At 47.6% G+C, this 17,251-nt stretch overlaps 1 protein-coding gene across 1 annotated transcript in view; it reads right to left on the bottom strand.

Annotated features, from left to right (window-relative positions):
- Positions 1 to 3,149: 3,149 nt before the first annotated feature.
- EFCAB13 (EF-hand calcium binding domain 13) overlaps positions 3,150 to 17,251 on the bottom strand; it is a 236,485-nt gene continuing 222,383 nt past the window's right edge. The window contains exons 63-68 of the mRNA XM_084808226.1: positions 13,501 to 13,572; positions 11,073 to 11,190; positions 8,641 to 8,846; positions 6,570 to 6,757; positions 6,293 to 6,397; positions 3,150 to 3,609 (exon numbers count right to left, since the gene is read on the bottom strand). Coding sequence (XP_084664352.1) covers positions 3,316 to 3,609; positions 6,293 to 6,397; positions 6,570 to 6,757; positions 8,641 to 8,846; positions 11,073 to 11,190; positions 13,501 to 13,572 — 983 coding nt within the window. The 3' untranslated portion in view covers positions 3,150 to 3,315. The remainder of the gene's footprint in view (positions 3,610 to 6,292; positions 6,398 to 6,569; positions 6,758 to 8,640; positions 8,847 to 11,072; positions 11,191 to 13,500; positions 13,573 to 17,251) is intronic.

Genomic DNA, 17,251 nt, shown 5'->3' with positions numbered 1-17,251 from the left:
AGGTCCAACAACCTATCATACAATCTGTCTGGTACTAATGTCTACACAACGTCACAATAAGCTTTGCGATAGCCTAAATCATATACGCACATATCCAGTAGCCTCATCTATGAGATGTCACTGAATTATATCCATCTCAATCGACGGGCGCAAGACACAGTGCCTTCTTTATTTCGACATTGGCAGCTGTTGGCATGGCGGGAGGCTACATTTGACGGAGTCTTGCACCCTAGCAAAGTGTGGGGGGGGACACACACACAATTCTATGCCCTCTTGTACAGAGTGCTCCTGGAGGTGTGTGGGCACATGATTTGTGGTAGCCTAAAGCTTTTTGGGGGTGCACACCTTCAGCACCTTATTTTTCCTACATATTTTGGTTATTATCGGTGTGAATATACAGCCTTGATGATGACTTGCGCCCAAACAAATTGTTGGGCTGCGTATGACTCGATGCCCCCTCGTAGAGGCCATTCTCCTGGGTGTGTGAGTGTAGGGTTTTGGATGGCCCCATGCACAAAAGCAACAGTTTTGGCTGGAGAGAATTACTGTAGCTCTTGTCTTGAAGGGGACCTCCTAGTAATGGAGATCTATGCTATGAGGCAGTCCAAAGCTTATTTTGGGGTGCTTGGCACATAAGCTTTGGTTTCTTATTAAGTTTACTGAGTGAACTCTGTTTTGAACTTTCATTAAATAAGGGATTGGGTAAAGGCATCATGAGGATGTCTCTATCATGCCTCCCTTGCAATTTTCACTTTTCTAAATTCTCTCTGTATGAAGCTCAGTTCCACCCCTATGTTTATTTTAGCCATTCTATTGTATCTTTTTAAAATGTGTGGGAGGATGGAATCATATTCTTTATTTTTATCCCACGCTTCCTCCAAAGAGCTGAGAACACTGGGCATACGTTTCTTCCTTCTGTACCATTTTATCCCCACAGCAACCTTATGAGGCAGGGCAGACATGTCTGTATTTGAAACAGAACTGTTAAGGGCAGAGAGACGGTGATCGGTTCAGGGTCATTCAGTGAGCTTCATAGCTGAGTGGAGATCTGAATCTGGGTCTCCCCAGCCCTAGTCTGATATTCTAATAATCACACCAGACTTTCGGTATTGCATACAGTATCGTAAGGGTGGGTGGAGGGTAGGTTTTTATAATGTCAGTAAGCTGAATCACTGTTTTATTTTCAGGCTCCCTTTCCTAATAATTCCTAACACTGAACATGTTTTGTTGTTGCCATGCACTTGCTATCTCTTCCCCTGGAAATGACAGCCCATTTATACCTCATCAGAGTATATGAGAAATTAGAATTTTAGGGCCTTCTCAGTAGTGGCCTCACAACTCTGGAATCAGCTTCCATCAGGGGTTCCTCAGGCCCCTTTGCAGATCTTCAGGAAGGCTCTGAAGACCCACCTCTTTTCTCTGGGTTTCCCATAATCTGTGGGCTGCAGGTTATTGGAGTTATTATCGTTTTTATAGTGTTTTATTGTATGTTTGTTGCCTATTTGTATATTTTTGTATGGTTTTTATTCTGTACGCTGCCTTGAGAGGGTTTTACTAAAAATAAAGTATTTTTAGTAGCCTAAAAATAATTTCAGATAGATGATAGATAGATAGATAGATAGATAGATAGATAGTGTCTTTGTGCAGCACTCTGATTATGCATGCATTAAAATGCAAGTTTCTAGACCTTAAGGCTGAGAAGAAAGCTTTGGAAGTATGTGGGCAGTATCTGAGGAAATCAGGGTGCTATCTGCCAGGGTGCCAGGGTGCTATCTGCAAGGTGAGCAAGATTTCGAGTAATCTGGGTATATGGCTTCAGTGCCTTGCCTGCGCTTGTCGGTCTTTCCCCATGACTAGTGCAAGCAGAATGAATTATGCACAATGATGCACATTTATATAATGTATCTAGGTTATGGACATCACATTTTCACGGTGCAGATTTCTTCTTTCACGTACACGGCGTAACGTGCACAGCCATTGGCCGTGCTGGAGGGCACCAGGTCGCCTGCCCCTGCTCTAGGCACTCTTCCAAGGCTCACTCCTAAAGCAGAAGTAATAGTCTGCCTCACATTTCATGCTTTCTAAGGCACATTCAAAACTGGAGATTCACGATTTCTGTGTGCAAATCTAAAACTGGTTAATTTCAGCTGAGGACAGGTAAGGCGTCATTGCTCACCTCCCCCCTCGCTAGTTTGTCAGAAAGGTTAAGGAGATAAGGGCCAGCGGTGCAGTATGGTATGGTCTGAATCACAAGCACTCATCCTGACAGTTGCCAGAGCCACACCCCCAGTGAGAGCCCCCAGATGCAGGCAGCTGTGTTGACCCGTGTCCACAAACCAGTTCTAGCAGTTGCATCGCCAGCAGCACCAGTAGCTAATGGGTCCTAATTGCCCATTCCAGACCAGGCCACCCCAAAATGCTTTGCATTACTACAGAGAACAGTATATTGTTGCTGGGAAAGTTCATTTCGCCCCAGCTATTCCGAGGATTGCAGCTAAGCTCAGAGGGAACAGGGAAGTCGGGGGGAGAGATGATGTCAATGTCCCTGCTAATAAAAAAGGGCCAGTGCTGTGTCCCTGAAAGCCCTGGCTCCCCTGCGCCACAGATAAGGACTCTCCATCCCCTTGCACAATAAAGGTGTACACAAATGAGTAGTGCTTCCCACTGTCCCACAGTTGGCTTCTTCTTCACTTGGATTATCAGGATATATCACTCCAAATAGTTTTTTAAGCAGAGGCTAGATGATGGCCACCTCCCAGAGGTGCTGTAGCCATGGATTTCCCGCATCAGCAGTGGGGTGGATCAGATGACCTTCAAGGTCCTTTCCAGCTCTACGATTCTATCTCCACTAGACAGCATGCTGGATGTTGAACAGGCTGGGTTCTCTTTGTCATAGAAAAAGCATTCCTGGGGTGGGGTGGGGGATAGGAAATTCCTCTCAGATCCTCAACTGTGCATGTGGAAACCCCAACATTTTAAATTCAGCTTGTGTGTGACTTATGGGGAAAAGAATGTTGTCCAAATGCAAAAGACAAGATTTTGGCTCTACTCACAAAATAGCTCTTGACACTCAAGATCCATTATTTTTCCTCCCTCCATTGAGCGACACTCAGAAACGGGAAAGCCGAAGCTGACAACAAGGAAGACTTGCCTTTTCTACCATAATCTTTCACTGTATTAGCCCGTGTACAAAGGTGCAGCCTTGCACTTCCTACCGCAGGACATGAGACCCGGATGCCAGCCGGAGACCGTCCTATGGGACGCCCTTGCATGAAAAGGAGGGTGCCATGCCGTGGCCAGCAGCAACCTCTGGGACTAATTCTTACTTCGTTTCTGCCTTCCGCCTGCACTGATCTGCTTATCTGCAGGAGTGGAAGATCGGCAGATGCGACGATAGCATTTGTTATCGTACTCCTGGAGTTCTCGGGGCGTCAAAAGTTCCTGGCAGACATTCCATGACCAGGAGTACGTGGAGAAGGTCTGGTAGAAGCTGGGGTTCCCCGTCTCCAGCCCAATCTCTCCACCACGCAGTCTCCGCCACAGCCTCAGTGACTTGCTGCGCTCCCGGAGAGCCATGGCTCTCTGGTAGGAGTCTGTTGCTTTCTTCACCTGAGGAGGAGAGACAGAGGCGATCAGCGGGAGGCTAAGCTGTAAGAACAGCTGTACATGTCAAAGGGAATTTTATGCAGACCAGAACTGAACCAATACATGTGGTCTGGGGTTACAAGAATGAGCTCCGAGGAGTCTTGGGCTTGTCCTCTGACACATCATAATTATTTATTTGCATAGTTAATATCTCGCACTTTCAACATAATTTTGTGTTCCCAGATCGGCAAACAAAGCAATTAAGATACAATACAAATAGAAAATAACAACAATAAGGGAACAAACTAAAACAGCAACCGTCTAGTCAGTAAAAAGCAAAACTGCTCTAAGTTAAAAATGCTAAAATTAGCAGTTCTTAAAAGCCTAAGAAAAGGGGGCGGGGCTGGCATCGAAATGATAGTAATGAGGGTGCCAGGTAGGCCACCCTGGGTGAAGCTATTCGAAAGGCAGGGAGCCACTGCTGAAAAGGCTCTCTGTAGTTGCCACTAGCTGTACTACAAATGGCGGGGGCAGCTGGGAAAGGCCTCAGGTGACCGTCTCAGTGGATGGTGGCTTAATGCAGGAGAAGGTGGAGCAGCAGGTATTTGGGTCCTAAGCCACGTAGGACTTTAACAGTTAAATCCTGCACTTCGAATTGAGCTCAGAAACTTACCAGGGGCCAATGAAAGTTGTTTCAACGTAGGTGACAGGACGTCTTAGCCTAGCCCCTTGTTAGTAGTCCAGCTGCAGCGTTCTGGACTCAGTGCAATTTCTGAACTGTTTTCAATGCCAATCCCACCCAAAGTGCATTGCAGTAATTCAGCCTATAAGCTTATTTATTTATTTATTTATTTATTTCATTTGTACCCCGCCTTTCCACCCAGAAAATGGTGCTCAAGGCAGCTAACGATCATAGGAACTAAAATTTTAAAATAAAAGCTTTGTTAAAACAACCATAAAACAAACACATTAAAAACAGTTTAAAAGCACAATAAAAACACCACCCAACACAACAGACCAGCTTACATGGCAAAGGCCTGCTTGCATAAAAATATCTCTGCCTGCCAGCGGAAGGACAGCAACGAGAAAGCCAAGCTTGCCTCCCCCAGCATGGTGTTCACGTCATGTATCGCATCTCTATATCACCCAGTAGCCAAAGCTCTCTGGGTGGTTGACAAAGATTAAACCCCTCAAAAATACAATACTGTAGATAATATAAATAACTATTTTCATACAAACATATAAACAGACAGCACATACACGCACAGGCAATCAACAACAGGAAAATCAGGACCCCTCTGTTCTGCTGCCTGGGAGCACCCACCAAAGAGGCCCTTCCTTGCCCATGTTGCCACCCAGTGCACCTCTGAAGGTGGTGGTACTGAGAGAAAGGCCTCCCCCAAAGATCTTAAAACTGGGGCAGCCTTGTCTGAGAACAGGTAGCCTTTCAGGTAGCCGAGCCATAGGGGGCTCTACAGCTCATAACCAGCATTCTGTACCTGGAAACAGACCAGTAGCTAGCAAAGCTGTTGTAACAAGGGAGTCCCATGACCCCTGTAACAGTGTGGCCACAGCATCCTGGACCAGCTGAAGCTTCTGAACAGTTTTCAGAACAGTGGATCACAGTAGTTCAAAAGGGATGTGACTAAGGCATGTGTGACCATGGCCAGATCAGACATCTCGAGGCACAGGTACATTATTGTTACGGACTCCTTTTGCTCTCTTGCTTATTGCATCTTTGTTCTGCTGGGCTTCACCACCTGAGAATGTGCCCAAAAAACGTTATCCTGCATAACGCAGGGGAATATCCGCAGTGGATGGGCAAGCTGCCTTTCAGGAAAGTTTGTCCACTATTAGTGCTTTTCTCATTGAGGGATCCGCAGAGTTTCCAGATCTAGGCTAACCGTTAAGAAGGACATTCCCAGCTGTATAAGCAAATGAACAATGGGAGTGTTCAAAGCATTGTTCATGTATGTCTCAGTAACCCTTACAACAACCCCATAGGGTAGGCCAGTAACAAACTGCTTCCCTCCATGCACATTTGGAAACATAATACTCAGAGATAGTTTAGGTATAGGTGAGGGTTTTAAATGGAACACTGTTCAGCCATCACATTAAGCCAGGAACTCTGGGTTAACAGCAGCAGCCCAAGCGCTCTCACCACCTGAGGAGAGAGAAGAGGTGCTGCTCCCCCCCCCCCCCCCGCTACCATGAATCCAGGAAGAGTGTAAAGCTGGCTTGCGAATCCTGGCTTGTCTGGGTGCACTTCACCATAATCCCAGGCTCGGACATAATGCAAGGCTCTGCCTTCCTGGTTTGTTTGCACACGCATGTGAAGGGAGGAGAGCGCAGGCTGTGTGCACCAGCACACTGCTCGTTCCCATCATGGCTTAGGAAGTCAGGATTTCTGGCTTAACGTGATGCCTGGACAGAGGTGCTGGGTTTTCCCCAGTAACTCTTAAGATCCAGTGCAGAGGGTTCCATCCAGGTGTAGAATGCCAAACCCAGAGGAAAATGTCATCTTATATTTCTGCTCCTGCTACACACATTTTCCCTGACTAAATTAGTTGCACTTCATTACCACTGAAATTAATGGGACAAGTTAGACATGGCTTAATTTAAGGCCCACTGATTTCAACGGGACCTAAATGCAACTAATTTAGCCTGGATCCAACATGGTGAGTAGTATCAGCCCCTCACAGCTTACTTCTCTTCGGATCTCATCCAGGTTGTCAAAAGTCAAACGCCGCTGCCTGAGTTTCAGCTCTGGTGAGAGAGTGAGGGAAGGTTTGAGGGCCTTGGAGGATTTAGGCTGTACAAAACAAAACAAAAGGCAGAGGCAGAAAAAAAAAAGCTTAATCATCAAGTCTGGGAAGACTGGTGGTACAAATATATATTACATAGAGCACATTCCAGGGTTACATTCCAGGGCTTGAAAACAGATGCTGGGTCTGAGCCTGGCACAAATGCCGTTCTGCTCTCACCTCCTGCTTTAGCCACTTTTTCTGATGGAAGAAATGGTCCTCAAAAGACGAGGTGGGTTCCATCCTCCTCTGCACCTCCAGCTTATGGAGATCCTTCTTTGCTTTCCCTTTCATCATGCCATCCCGGTTGGGGATCAAGGGAAAGATGGGCACCTGAGCATAGGGGCTGTCTGAAGGGACGATGGTTGCTAGCAGAGGAGAGAGCAAAAAGTAACCACATGTCAGGATTCCCCTGGTCACGGATGGCTATCAGGATGAGATCAGCCTCCGAACCTGTCAGGATTGGAGCAGTAAAGGCAAAGAGAAAGAGGAGCAGAGGCACAGAGGAGCAGGAGGGGGAGAGAGAAGCAAGGAGCCAAAGTGAGAGGGGCAGGAAGCCAGGCAAGATAGCGCTGACTTGCCCACCGCTGCCAGACTCATTTGGTTTGTGAGGGCCAAGCAAAAGACGATGCTGGAGACGCGTCGGGGCATCGCTGCTTATTTTAATTTACTCTGATCACTCTGCTATGAGCGGCCCAAGTCAAAGCAGAAGCATCCCACCGTCCCACCCATTTCCCTCCCCCTTTCTCAGTGACAGCTGCCCAGCTCCACTCCCCACTTCGCTCCTGCAGGCAACTTAGAAATCGTAGTATGCGTTTTAGCACTGAAAGAGATTTCTAATGTGAAGGACCATGCTGAAATAAGAAGGATGGATATTTTTCACTGGACCTAATTCTGTCATGTGCTTTCCCACCCTCCACTCCTGTCTCAGCAGAAGCAGTCACTGGCCTTGGCAGCCAAAAGCGCGTATACAGGGCAGAAGGGTTTAGGAACACAGGAAGCTGCTTACTGAGTCAGACCCTGGGTCCATCTAGCCCAGTACTGTCAACACTGACTGGCAGCAGTGGCTCTCCGGGGTTTCAGGCAGGAGTGTTTCCAGCCCTACCTGGAGATGCTGCTGGGGATCGAACCTGGGGCTTTCTGCATGCAGAGCAGGGGCTCCGCAACTGAGATACAGCCCCTTGCGGCAGTGACGCATTCACAGCAGCATCACCACTCATTCACGTGGACCATTCAGTGCCAGCTGTTCTATCAGGCAGAATTTACCAAAGGGCTGGACCACTGATTAGGGCAAAAGGGGAGGGGAAGGTGTGCCTGGTGCAGGAATGAAGCAAAGTCCGGGCTGCTTTGAGCAAGGAGGCCAACGTGGGTCTTGAAAAGGGGAGGGGATGCAGGTCTCCTGCCCCCTCAAACACCTTTCCCATGACAACTTTCTCCCTAGCTGCCCCTTACACCCAGAACCACCTCCCAGAGTGCCTCTGTGGCGCCATGGACCTACTGATGATGTAGCACATAGAGAGTGCTATGTGATCAATAACAACAAACGCAGAGCCATGCCACTTTCCAGGGCGATGACATGCTATGCTAGCTATGATCCCAATAGTGCCAATATGCACATGATGCTGAAGACAGTGAGCATCTCTACACCAGCCTAAAATTCTGCATTTAAAACGGGCTTTCTGCTTCCGTTTTAAATGCAGGATCACAACAACTCCCCTTTTCACCTGCTTCCTTTCCCCCCTCCCCTTTCCCTCTCCTTCTCCCCGTATCTGAGTCTTCCATTATCCTTCATTGCTCTCGCTCCACTTCTTGCTGCTTTTCCTCTTTTCATGGAGGGAACTCAAGCGGAACACAACAGGGTAATTTGATAGCTCATTATCTGCGATCTATTTAAAGATGGAACAAAGGGCATTTAGTGCAGGAGATGCCCTGGAGGGCGACGGCGTCATGTGAAGAGGCCGCAAACTTCTGTGAAGGAGCAGGCTCAATCGCAGGGTAAAAGCTCCATCTGAAGGAACCCAGCGTGTGGTTTCTCTCAGTGTATTTGGCTTCCTACGAACCTCACCAAGGTAGTAGCCCTTGGGCCGAGCTTGAGGCCTTTTTTTGCTAAAAGGCAAAGGCAGAGCAGCATTGCCAGAGGTCGGCAGAGCACCTCACAGCCAGTAGTTCCAGAGTGTCAGTTCAAGACCCAACCGCGCTCTCAGCAGCTGCTTGTGTCAGCCACGAACTGAGCTGCAGAAGCATTTTTCACCTCGGAGCTGTTCCACAAATGACTGCAGCTCCTTGTCGTTCATGATGCAGATGCGGGCAGCACCAGAAAAGGCAGACATGGTGGTGGATTTGGCTTTTTGCAGGCTCCCTTTCTTGGGGCGGCGCCCCCCCTTCCTCTCCGGATTAATGCTATCAGAGCGCCAGGCTCTCTTGCCAGTAGACTCCAGGAACTTTTGCCGGTAGTAGCTAGAAGGCAAACAAGGGAGGACCAAGACAAAGGCTGAACGTCGTAGGACAGGAGAGCAAGAATGGCTACAACGGGGCTTGTTTTTATTTTTGCTTTGGTTACGCTGTATTTGTGTTAGTTTTTAAAGCTATAACATCTTGACTATAACAATCGACCAACATTATGAATAACAGAAGGACTTGGCAGAGTGGTGGAGAGGCCACGTGAGGGAGTTTTCTCCCTCTGCTCCCCCCAGCCAGGAGAAGGGTTGACCTCTGGCGTCTTCTGGTGATGGGGGGCGAGGGGTTTTGCTGCAATTTCATCTTTGTTCAGCTGAGAGGAGGCAGCACTTGCTGCCATTCACGCTGCCGCTGCCTCTGCTAGTAATCAAGCAGGCTCTGAGTCCCCCCAATTGCACCTCGGAAGCGGGGGCCACAGGCCTGAGCTCTCAGACCAGGGAGAGTGCAGCCCCTCCCTCTCCTGCCTTCCATTTTTTAAGAAGGCAAATTGCTTCCTCATCCTTAAAAAAACGTACAGACACTCTGGTGCTTGGTAATCAATGGAAATATTTAAAAATTAAGTACTATGGCACAATCCAGTCTTTTCCTTTCTTTTTTTTAAAGGCAGAACCTGCTTCCCATCCCTTGCCCCTTCACCTGGTTCCTCAGGCAAAGTGGGATGGCTGCCTCACACAGCAGATGCTGGGCCGCCCTGGGCTGCTCCCCTGGGCTGAAGGACCAAGCGTGTCTCCCCCGTGGCCCCTGGCCTGGGCCTGTTCAGCCCGCCTGCCGCCTTGGCTCTGGGGGAGGATGCTATCTCCGCACCAGCGCTGAAGTAAGATTAAACCACCAGCCCAGTTTTGCCTTCTGGCTCTGGAACAGGGATCTCGTCCTTTGCCTTGGCCAGCAGCCAGCCCTGCTCCCAAGGGCTCCTCCGCCCCCCTGGAGCTGGCCGCGGGGGGGGGAGGCGGTGAGAGTGGAGCCTCCCCCTCCCCATCTCTTGCCCTGCCGGAGGCCAGCCCCTCTGGCCCAGGCCAGCCCCGCCAGCGTGCCTCCAGAGGCCTCCCTGCCTGTCCACATGCATCACTCGCCCTGCAGCTGTTCTCATAGCTCTTTGACCCTCTCTTCTCTCAGGCTCCACAGCTCTCTAGCTGCGTCTGGCCCCACGCTCCCATCTCCCCCACACCCAGCACCAGCCACAGCAGCTTCTGCAGCTAACACAGCCCTCTAGTGTGTTGAGATAATGCTTTTGGAAATTGAGACAGGCAATCTAGCCATCATGCAGGGTTAAAGCACGGCAAGAGGCCTCGGCCTCTTCCACCCCAGCGGGCCTGTGCACAAGGACCCCAAAGCCAGAAGAGGAGCACTAAGGGCATCCACACCTACAGAGATGCTGCTGCTCGCCCCTCTTTTTTTTAAAGTCAAGACTTCCTGCAGTCCAAAAAAAGGCAGAAGGACCCCTGGGAAAACACAAGTGTGCAACGGCTGGATTGCAGCCCTGCAAAATGGAGTGAATGGAGCACAGCAGTTGCACGCGGTCTCCCTAATGTGAGCATAAACAACGTTCCCATCTGTCCCTACGCTGTGCAGGGCTGGTCTGGGAAGGAGGACAGCTACTTCCCCCCCACGCCCAAGAAACAAAACTGAATGTGGGCCCTGCCCCAGGAGCAGGTGAGGAATGCCCACCGTGCAGCTCCAGAGAACAGGTCTGTACACAGACAGCCTTGTGAGGCCAGGTAAGTTCTCAACTTGCTGTAAGAATGAAACAGCAGCCAGTTTTAAAGCAACATCCTTCTCCCCCTTTTGTCGCCAGTGATCCACAACAGAGAGGTAATGACTTAAATCTTAAATTGTTGTTGTTTGGCAGGAATCTGCTGACTCAAACCAGAGCTCAGTGTCCGTGTGCACAACAAATGGCAGGCGGGGGGGCCGTGGGTCTTAGATGAGCCTGTTTCTCACAGGGTATCTGGGCATTGATCCCAGGCACTATTGTCATTATGTATATACACCATCAATATATATGTGGTATTGATTGATTGATTGATTGCATTTATATATATGGTACTTTACAAGGTAATGCAAGCAAGAGGCAGGTCCTTGCCCCAAGGAGCTTGCAATCTAAATTTTGAGAGTGACGTGTTTAATTAATTAGGGGTTAAGTAAGTAACAGCAATGTTCTTTGTAGTGGCTCTTGGGAAAACAGCATGACATGTAAGTGTATATATTTAAGATCTACTTGTTTCTTACCTGACAATATTCACAGTGGTTTTCCTTGGCAGCATAGATGTCTCCACCAGCTTTGACAAGAGCTCAAACAGCAAGATCCCCCGGGCATCAACAGTCTCCATGTCACCTTCCTTGGGGGCTGGAGAAAAAAGGGGATCTGGATTTCTCTGCTAGTGCAATGTTTCCTATTTGTGTATTCCAATAAGGCAATTGAAAACTCTGCATTTGTCTTCTAGTTTTTAGCGACAAGTCTCTCTGGCAGCTACTGTCAGGCCCTGACTGGAGGAGTCCTCCTCAGAGGAGGAGGTAGAGGCCCCAGAAGCCCTGAGCACCCCAGACCAGGGACTGCCGCCAGACCCACAGGGGCCTGAGCCCTCGGGGGAGGTGGCTGCAGGGCCATCCCTGTCAGGAGAGAGGGACTCTGCCCCTGAGGCAGAGGCTGAGCCACCCCTGGTCCCCAGGAGCATCCTTGGCTCGAGCGACAGGCTAGCAGGGCTCCTGTGCAAAGGAGTGCTCACCTCCAGAAAAGGTCTCCTCAGGAGAAAGGGACTCCTTGGGAGTAGGCTCTGGAAAGGGAGCTCTGATTACTGCTGCTGAGCTCTGGGTGGGGTCCAGCTGGCTTTGGGCTTAAAAGCCTTCACTGGAAACCCAGCCAGCAGTGGAACAACTTGGGGCATCTCTTCACCAGTCTAAAATCCTGCATTTAACAGGGCTTCCTGCTTCTGTTTTAAATGGAGGATCACAACGACTCCCTTTTTCACCTGCTTTCTTTCCCCCCTTCCCTTTCTCCCTCCTTCTCCCCGTAGCCAGTGTTCCATTATCTTTCACGGATTGTGCTCCTCTTCTTGCTACTTTTCCTCCTTTCATGGAGGGAACTCAAGTAGAACACATGGGGTAGTTTGATAGCTCAAATTAGAGAAGGGAGGGGGGAGGGGGGAATTAGATCTGCAATCTATTTAAAAATGGAACAAAGGGCATTTAGTGCAGGAGATGCCCTGGAGGGTCACGGCATCATGTAAAGAGCCCGCAAACTTCCGTGAAGGAGCAAGCTCAATCCCAGGATAAAAGCTCCATGTGAAGGAACCCTTGGCCCATCCTGCCTCTGCCGTGTGCCTGGCCTCCTGGACTGTGCCCTGTGACAGATGCTCTGTTTCCTGACCTTCTGGACTCCCTAACAACCCTGCTTCTGGATCGAGGAATTATCTGGTTTACTGTGTTTGACCTCTTGCTTGTTACCTTGACCGCTCCTTCTGCTGCCTGATCCTTGTTGCCTGCCTGCCTGCGTTCTGAGTTCTGCCTGGATTTAGACCACCTCTGTTGTAGCCTGAGCCCCACCGGATTACCTACTGTAGGTGTGAAAGTTTCCTGACTTCAGTGCAGTCAAGAGTTTGCTACAGTCAAAGCAAGACAGCTACAAACATAATGCTTCTTTGTAAGGTAAATTTTCATTTGGTCTGTCAAATATAGAAAGTAATGCTGTTTTGGGGTTGCACTGTATGTTTCATTATTTTACTTCATAGAGCAATTTATTCTTTTTTACTTCATTCAGCAATTTTACTATAGCAATTTTTTTTCTACCAACTTATATTTCCATCACATATGGAAATAACTTCCCATTTTGTTGCATCCCCTCCAACATGTATTTTTATTGTACTGCATATGCAACTTAATACTATGGTTGATGATACCATCGATGAATTGTTTTTATTGCATTCTCTTGAATTTTTACTTAAAATGACTTGGAAAATATTTTGCTAAATTTTGCTTCTCGTATTGTTTCCTTCAAATCTTTCTCCCATGTTTCCTTTAAACCTCCCCAAAGTTCCACTTATTCTGATCCTATTTTTTTGACATCTCTGAGTTGTTCCTTTATTTCTGCTCCTGATATGTGGTTTACTCCATAGTAGAGATCTTTTAAAGGGATCTTTTGATTTTCATTGCTTATAATGTTGGCATTTATCTACAATGTAGAATAGGTGTACTAGAAAAGGGATCAGAGGGAAGATGGAGTCAATATTTGATTAAATTTTTCCATATTCCAAAGGTGGGGAGAGCAATCCTATAGCCACTAGATAGCGTCTAGAGGGCCACAGGATTTTTCGGTTTCTGGAAACTGAGCTCCCCGCTGCCTTATAGGCGGTGCGGTTCTTGCTGGTCTCCACACTCAGAATGGAGTGTGGAGAGGGAGAAAAGGGGGTGTTCCCAGGGGCAGGGAGGGGAAGGGAAGAGAGGGATAGTGGTGTAAGACAACTCCTAGCTCAGAATCCCAAGGCCTTGGACCAAAAGGAAGTCCCTGACTCTTAATCCCACCACATGGGGATGAGTTATGCCTTTGCAGCAAATTGGCATTCTATAGCTACAGGCAATTTTCCACAAGAAGCTGAAGATCCCATACATTGCAGACTCCATGCAGAGGCCTACTGCCAACAGGGTTTATCTTTCCTCTTACCTACAGCCTGGATGAAGCGCTTACTGTCTGTAATGATGTTAAGGAAATCTGTGAAATTCACCTTTCCATCTCCTGCAAGACAACCCCCACAAAAAAAATCCCAAATCGAAAATCAGTTGATGAGAGAGCCCGAAGGAGCCACTCCAAACAACACTTTATTCCTAATACTGGTGGTGACTAGACTATCCTATCATGCTTACGAGTCAAGTTCATTCACTAGCATACTGTAGCCTTGGTTCTGTGCACGCCACAGTGCTGTGGTTGTGCTGCTCTTATCCATCAAAATGAGAACAGCCTTACTGGATCAGACCAAGAGTCCATCCCATGTAGTATACTGTTTCCAACAGGAGCCTGCCAGCAGCTTCTGGGAAACCAACATGCAAGACATAAAAGCAACATCTCTCCTATGTTATGTTGGATAATAGGAACAACTTATCATGCGTCCAGGCAGTAAGGGGCAACAGAGAATGTCCCCTAGCTTGATCAGTTCCTATTTCCTGCTCCCTCCCCTTCCTCCTTCCTCTGCCTCTGCAACAAGTACCATGCAGTCTTTCCAGAGAGTAAGCAAGTAACCATATCTCATGCTCTGGCTCACTTACACTCACACACCCAGCTTTAACAAGTGCTTGTAGTTAAACAGTGTTAGATAGCCTTCTCTGTGTATAAAAGCACCAATAAAGGACGTTGATTTGAACTCCTTTTAAACTGGCTCTAGCCTTTGTTTATTGCCTCCAATACTAAATGCTGTGCTGCCACACTTTCTCTATATAAGGCAACTCTGCTTTAGTCACACCAGACTTTCCAACATGTTCGCTGTTCCCAGCATCTGGCATACAGAGATATATTATTACATGTATGAATTGCCCTATAGCCAAAGCTCTCAGGACGATAAACATAATAAAAACAAAAACAATAAAACCAATGATAAACCACATTAAAAGATTTAAAAGCAGCAACAATAATTTATGATAGTTTTAAAAAGAGAGATAAATATCAAAGGAGCTAAAATGCTGCTTGTTTTATTTTTAATATTTTTAAAGCTGCAATTGTTTTTTTTTAAATGCCTGAGAGAATTAAAAAGTCTTCACTTGGGCTCCCAAAGTTAACGAAGTAGGCACCAGGCGGATCTCTCTAAGGAGGGCATTCCACAAATTTGAGGGCACCAAATTCTTCAAACAAATGTTCCTAATGTGAATGTTCCTGTAATAACGCAAACGTTTTCTTCTAATGTGAAGATTGCCAAAAGCAATACCCCTTTTCACGCACGGTGAAATGTTTTATGTAAAGGATGCCTTGTTGCAGCTCAGGCCACAATAGGGCTTCCTTCTTACAAAATATTTATGTGAATCTTTTGTCATTAGTGGTTTTCCTTTTTGCAGTGGGGAAGGAGAAGCACTTGGCATATCCTCAGAGGTACTCTCTCAATAACTTAGCTCTAGTATTGGAAACAGGCTCCTTCGCTGAATCCTGGTGATGTTTTGGATGCAATGAATATGAACTTGAGCACGCTCCGGGAGAGAGCGCAGGACAGGAAGGCCTGGCGTGCTATGGTCCATGGGGTCACGAAGAGTCGGACACGACTGAACGACTGAACAACAACAACAACAAGTTATGGAGAGGAGTGGGCAACGAGAACTGCAAAAAACAAAACAAAACATTGGTTTTTATGAAACATCGCTGAGGATGGAAAAATGAGGAGGGATTATGTGTAGCTGTAGTTTTCTTGCAACAGCTTTTGTTCAGTCGTTCAGTCGTGTCCGACTCTTCATGACCCCATGGACCATAGCACACCAGGCCTTCCTGTCCTGCGCTCTCTCCCGGAGCGTGCTCAAGTTCATATTCATTGCATCAGTGATGCTATCTAGCCATCTCATCCTGTCGTCCCCTTCTCCTTTTGCCTTCAGTCTTTCCCAGCATCAGGGTCTTTTCCAGAGAGTTTTCTCTTCGCATTAGGTGGCCAAAATATTTGAGCTTCAGCTTCAGTATCTGTCCTTCCAATGAGCACTCAGGGTTGATTTCCTTTAGGATGGACTGATTGGACCTCCTTGCAGTCCAGGGGACTCGTAAGAGTCTTCTCCAGCACCACAGTTCGAAAGCATCAATTCTTCGGCGCTCAGCCTTCCTTATAGTCCAGCTCTCACAGCCATACGTTGCTACTGGGAAAACCATGGCTTTGATTATAAGGACCTTTGTCGACAAGGTGATGTCTCTGCTTCTTACTTTGCTGTCTAGGTTTGCCATAGCTTTCCTCCCAAGGAGCGTCTTTTAATTTCATGGCTACAGTCACCATCTGTGGTGATCTTGGAGCCCGAGAAAATAAAATCTGTCACTGCTTCCATTTCTTCCCCTTCTATATGCCAGGAAGTGATGGGGCCGGATGCCATGATCTTCGTTTTTTTAATGTTGAGTTTCAAACCAGCTTTTGCACTCTCCTCTTTCACCCTCAACAAGAGGCTCTTTAGATCCTCTTCGCTTTCTGCCATTAGGGTGGTATCGTCTGCGTATCGGAGGTTGTTGATAATTCTCCCAGCACTCTTAATTCCGACCTGTGATTCATCCAACCCGGCATTTCTCATGATCATAGAATCATAGAATAGTAGGGTTGGAAGGGGCCTACAAGGCCATCGAGTCCAACCCCCTGCTCAATGCAGGAATCCAAGTCAGAGCATCCCTGACAAATGGCTGTCCAGCCTCGTCTTGAAGGCCTCCAGTGTGGGAGAGCCCACCACCTCCCCAGGTAATCGGTTCCATTGTCGTATTGCTCTTACAGTCAGGAAGTTTTTCCTGATGTTCAGCCGGAATCCGGCTTCCTGTCACTTGAGCCCATTATTCCGTGTCCTGCACTCTGGGATGATCAAGAAGAGATCCTGGCCTTCTTCTCTGTGACAACCTTTCAAATACTTGAAGAGTGCTATCATATCTCCCCTCAGTCTTCTCTTCTCAAGGCTAAACATGCCCAGTTCTTTCAGTCTCTCTTCATAGGGCTTTGTTTCCAGTCCCCTGATCATCTTTGTTGCCCTTCCTCTGAACCCTCTCCAGTTTGTCTGCATCCTTCTTAAAGTGTGGTGCCCAGAACTGGACACAGTACTCCAGATGAGGCCTAACCAGTGCTGAATAGAGGGGAACTAGTACTTCCCGGGATTTGGAAGCGATGCTTCTATGAATGCAGCCCAAAAGAGCATTTGCCTTTTTTGCAGCCACATCACATTGTTGGCTCATATTCAGCTTGTGATTGACAACAATTCCAAGATCCTTCTCGCTTGTAGTGTGGTTGAGCCATGTATCCCCCATCTTGTAACTGTGCATTTGGTTTCTTTTTCCTAGGTGCAGAACTTGGCATTTGTCCCTATTAAATGTCATTCTGTAGTTCTCTGCCCAGCGCTCCAGTCTATCCAGATCACTTTGAATTTTATTTCTGTCTTCCAAAGTATTAGCTATCCCTCCCAATTTTGTGTCATCTGCAAATTTGATCAGCATTCCCTGCACCTCCTCCTCCAAGTCATTAATAAAAATGTTGAAGAGCACTGGGCCCAGGACCGAGCCCTGCGGTACCCCACTCGTTACCTCTCCCCAGTTTGAGAAGGTCCCATTGATAAGCACTCTTTGAGTCCGATTCTGTAGCCAACTGTGGATCCACCGGATCGTTGTTTCATCTAGCCCACTTTGAGTAGTTTGCTCATCAGGATATCATGGGGCACTTTGTTGAAAGCTTTGCTGAAGTTGAGGTATATGATGTCTACAGCATTCCCAC

This window comes from Heloderma suspectum, chromosome 6, assembly GCF_057233095.1.
Source record: "Heloderma suspectum isolate Gila_16-S chromosome 6, 16-S_ref, whole genome shotgun sequence".
In the NCBI taxonomy this organism is placed as follows: domain Eukaryota; kingdom Metazoa; phylum Chordata; class Lepidosauria; order Squamata; family Helodermatidae; genus Heloderma; species Heloderma suspectum.
This window is presented reverse-complemented; position numbering and strand designations above follow the sequence as displayed.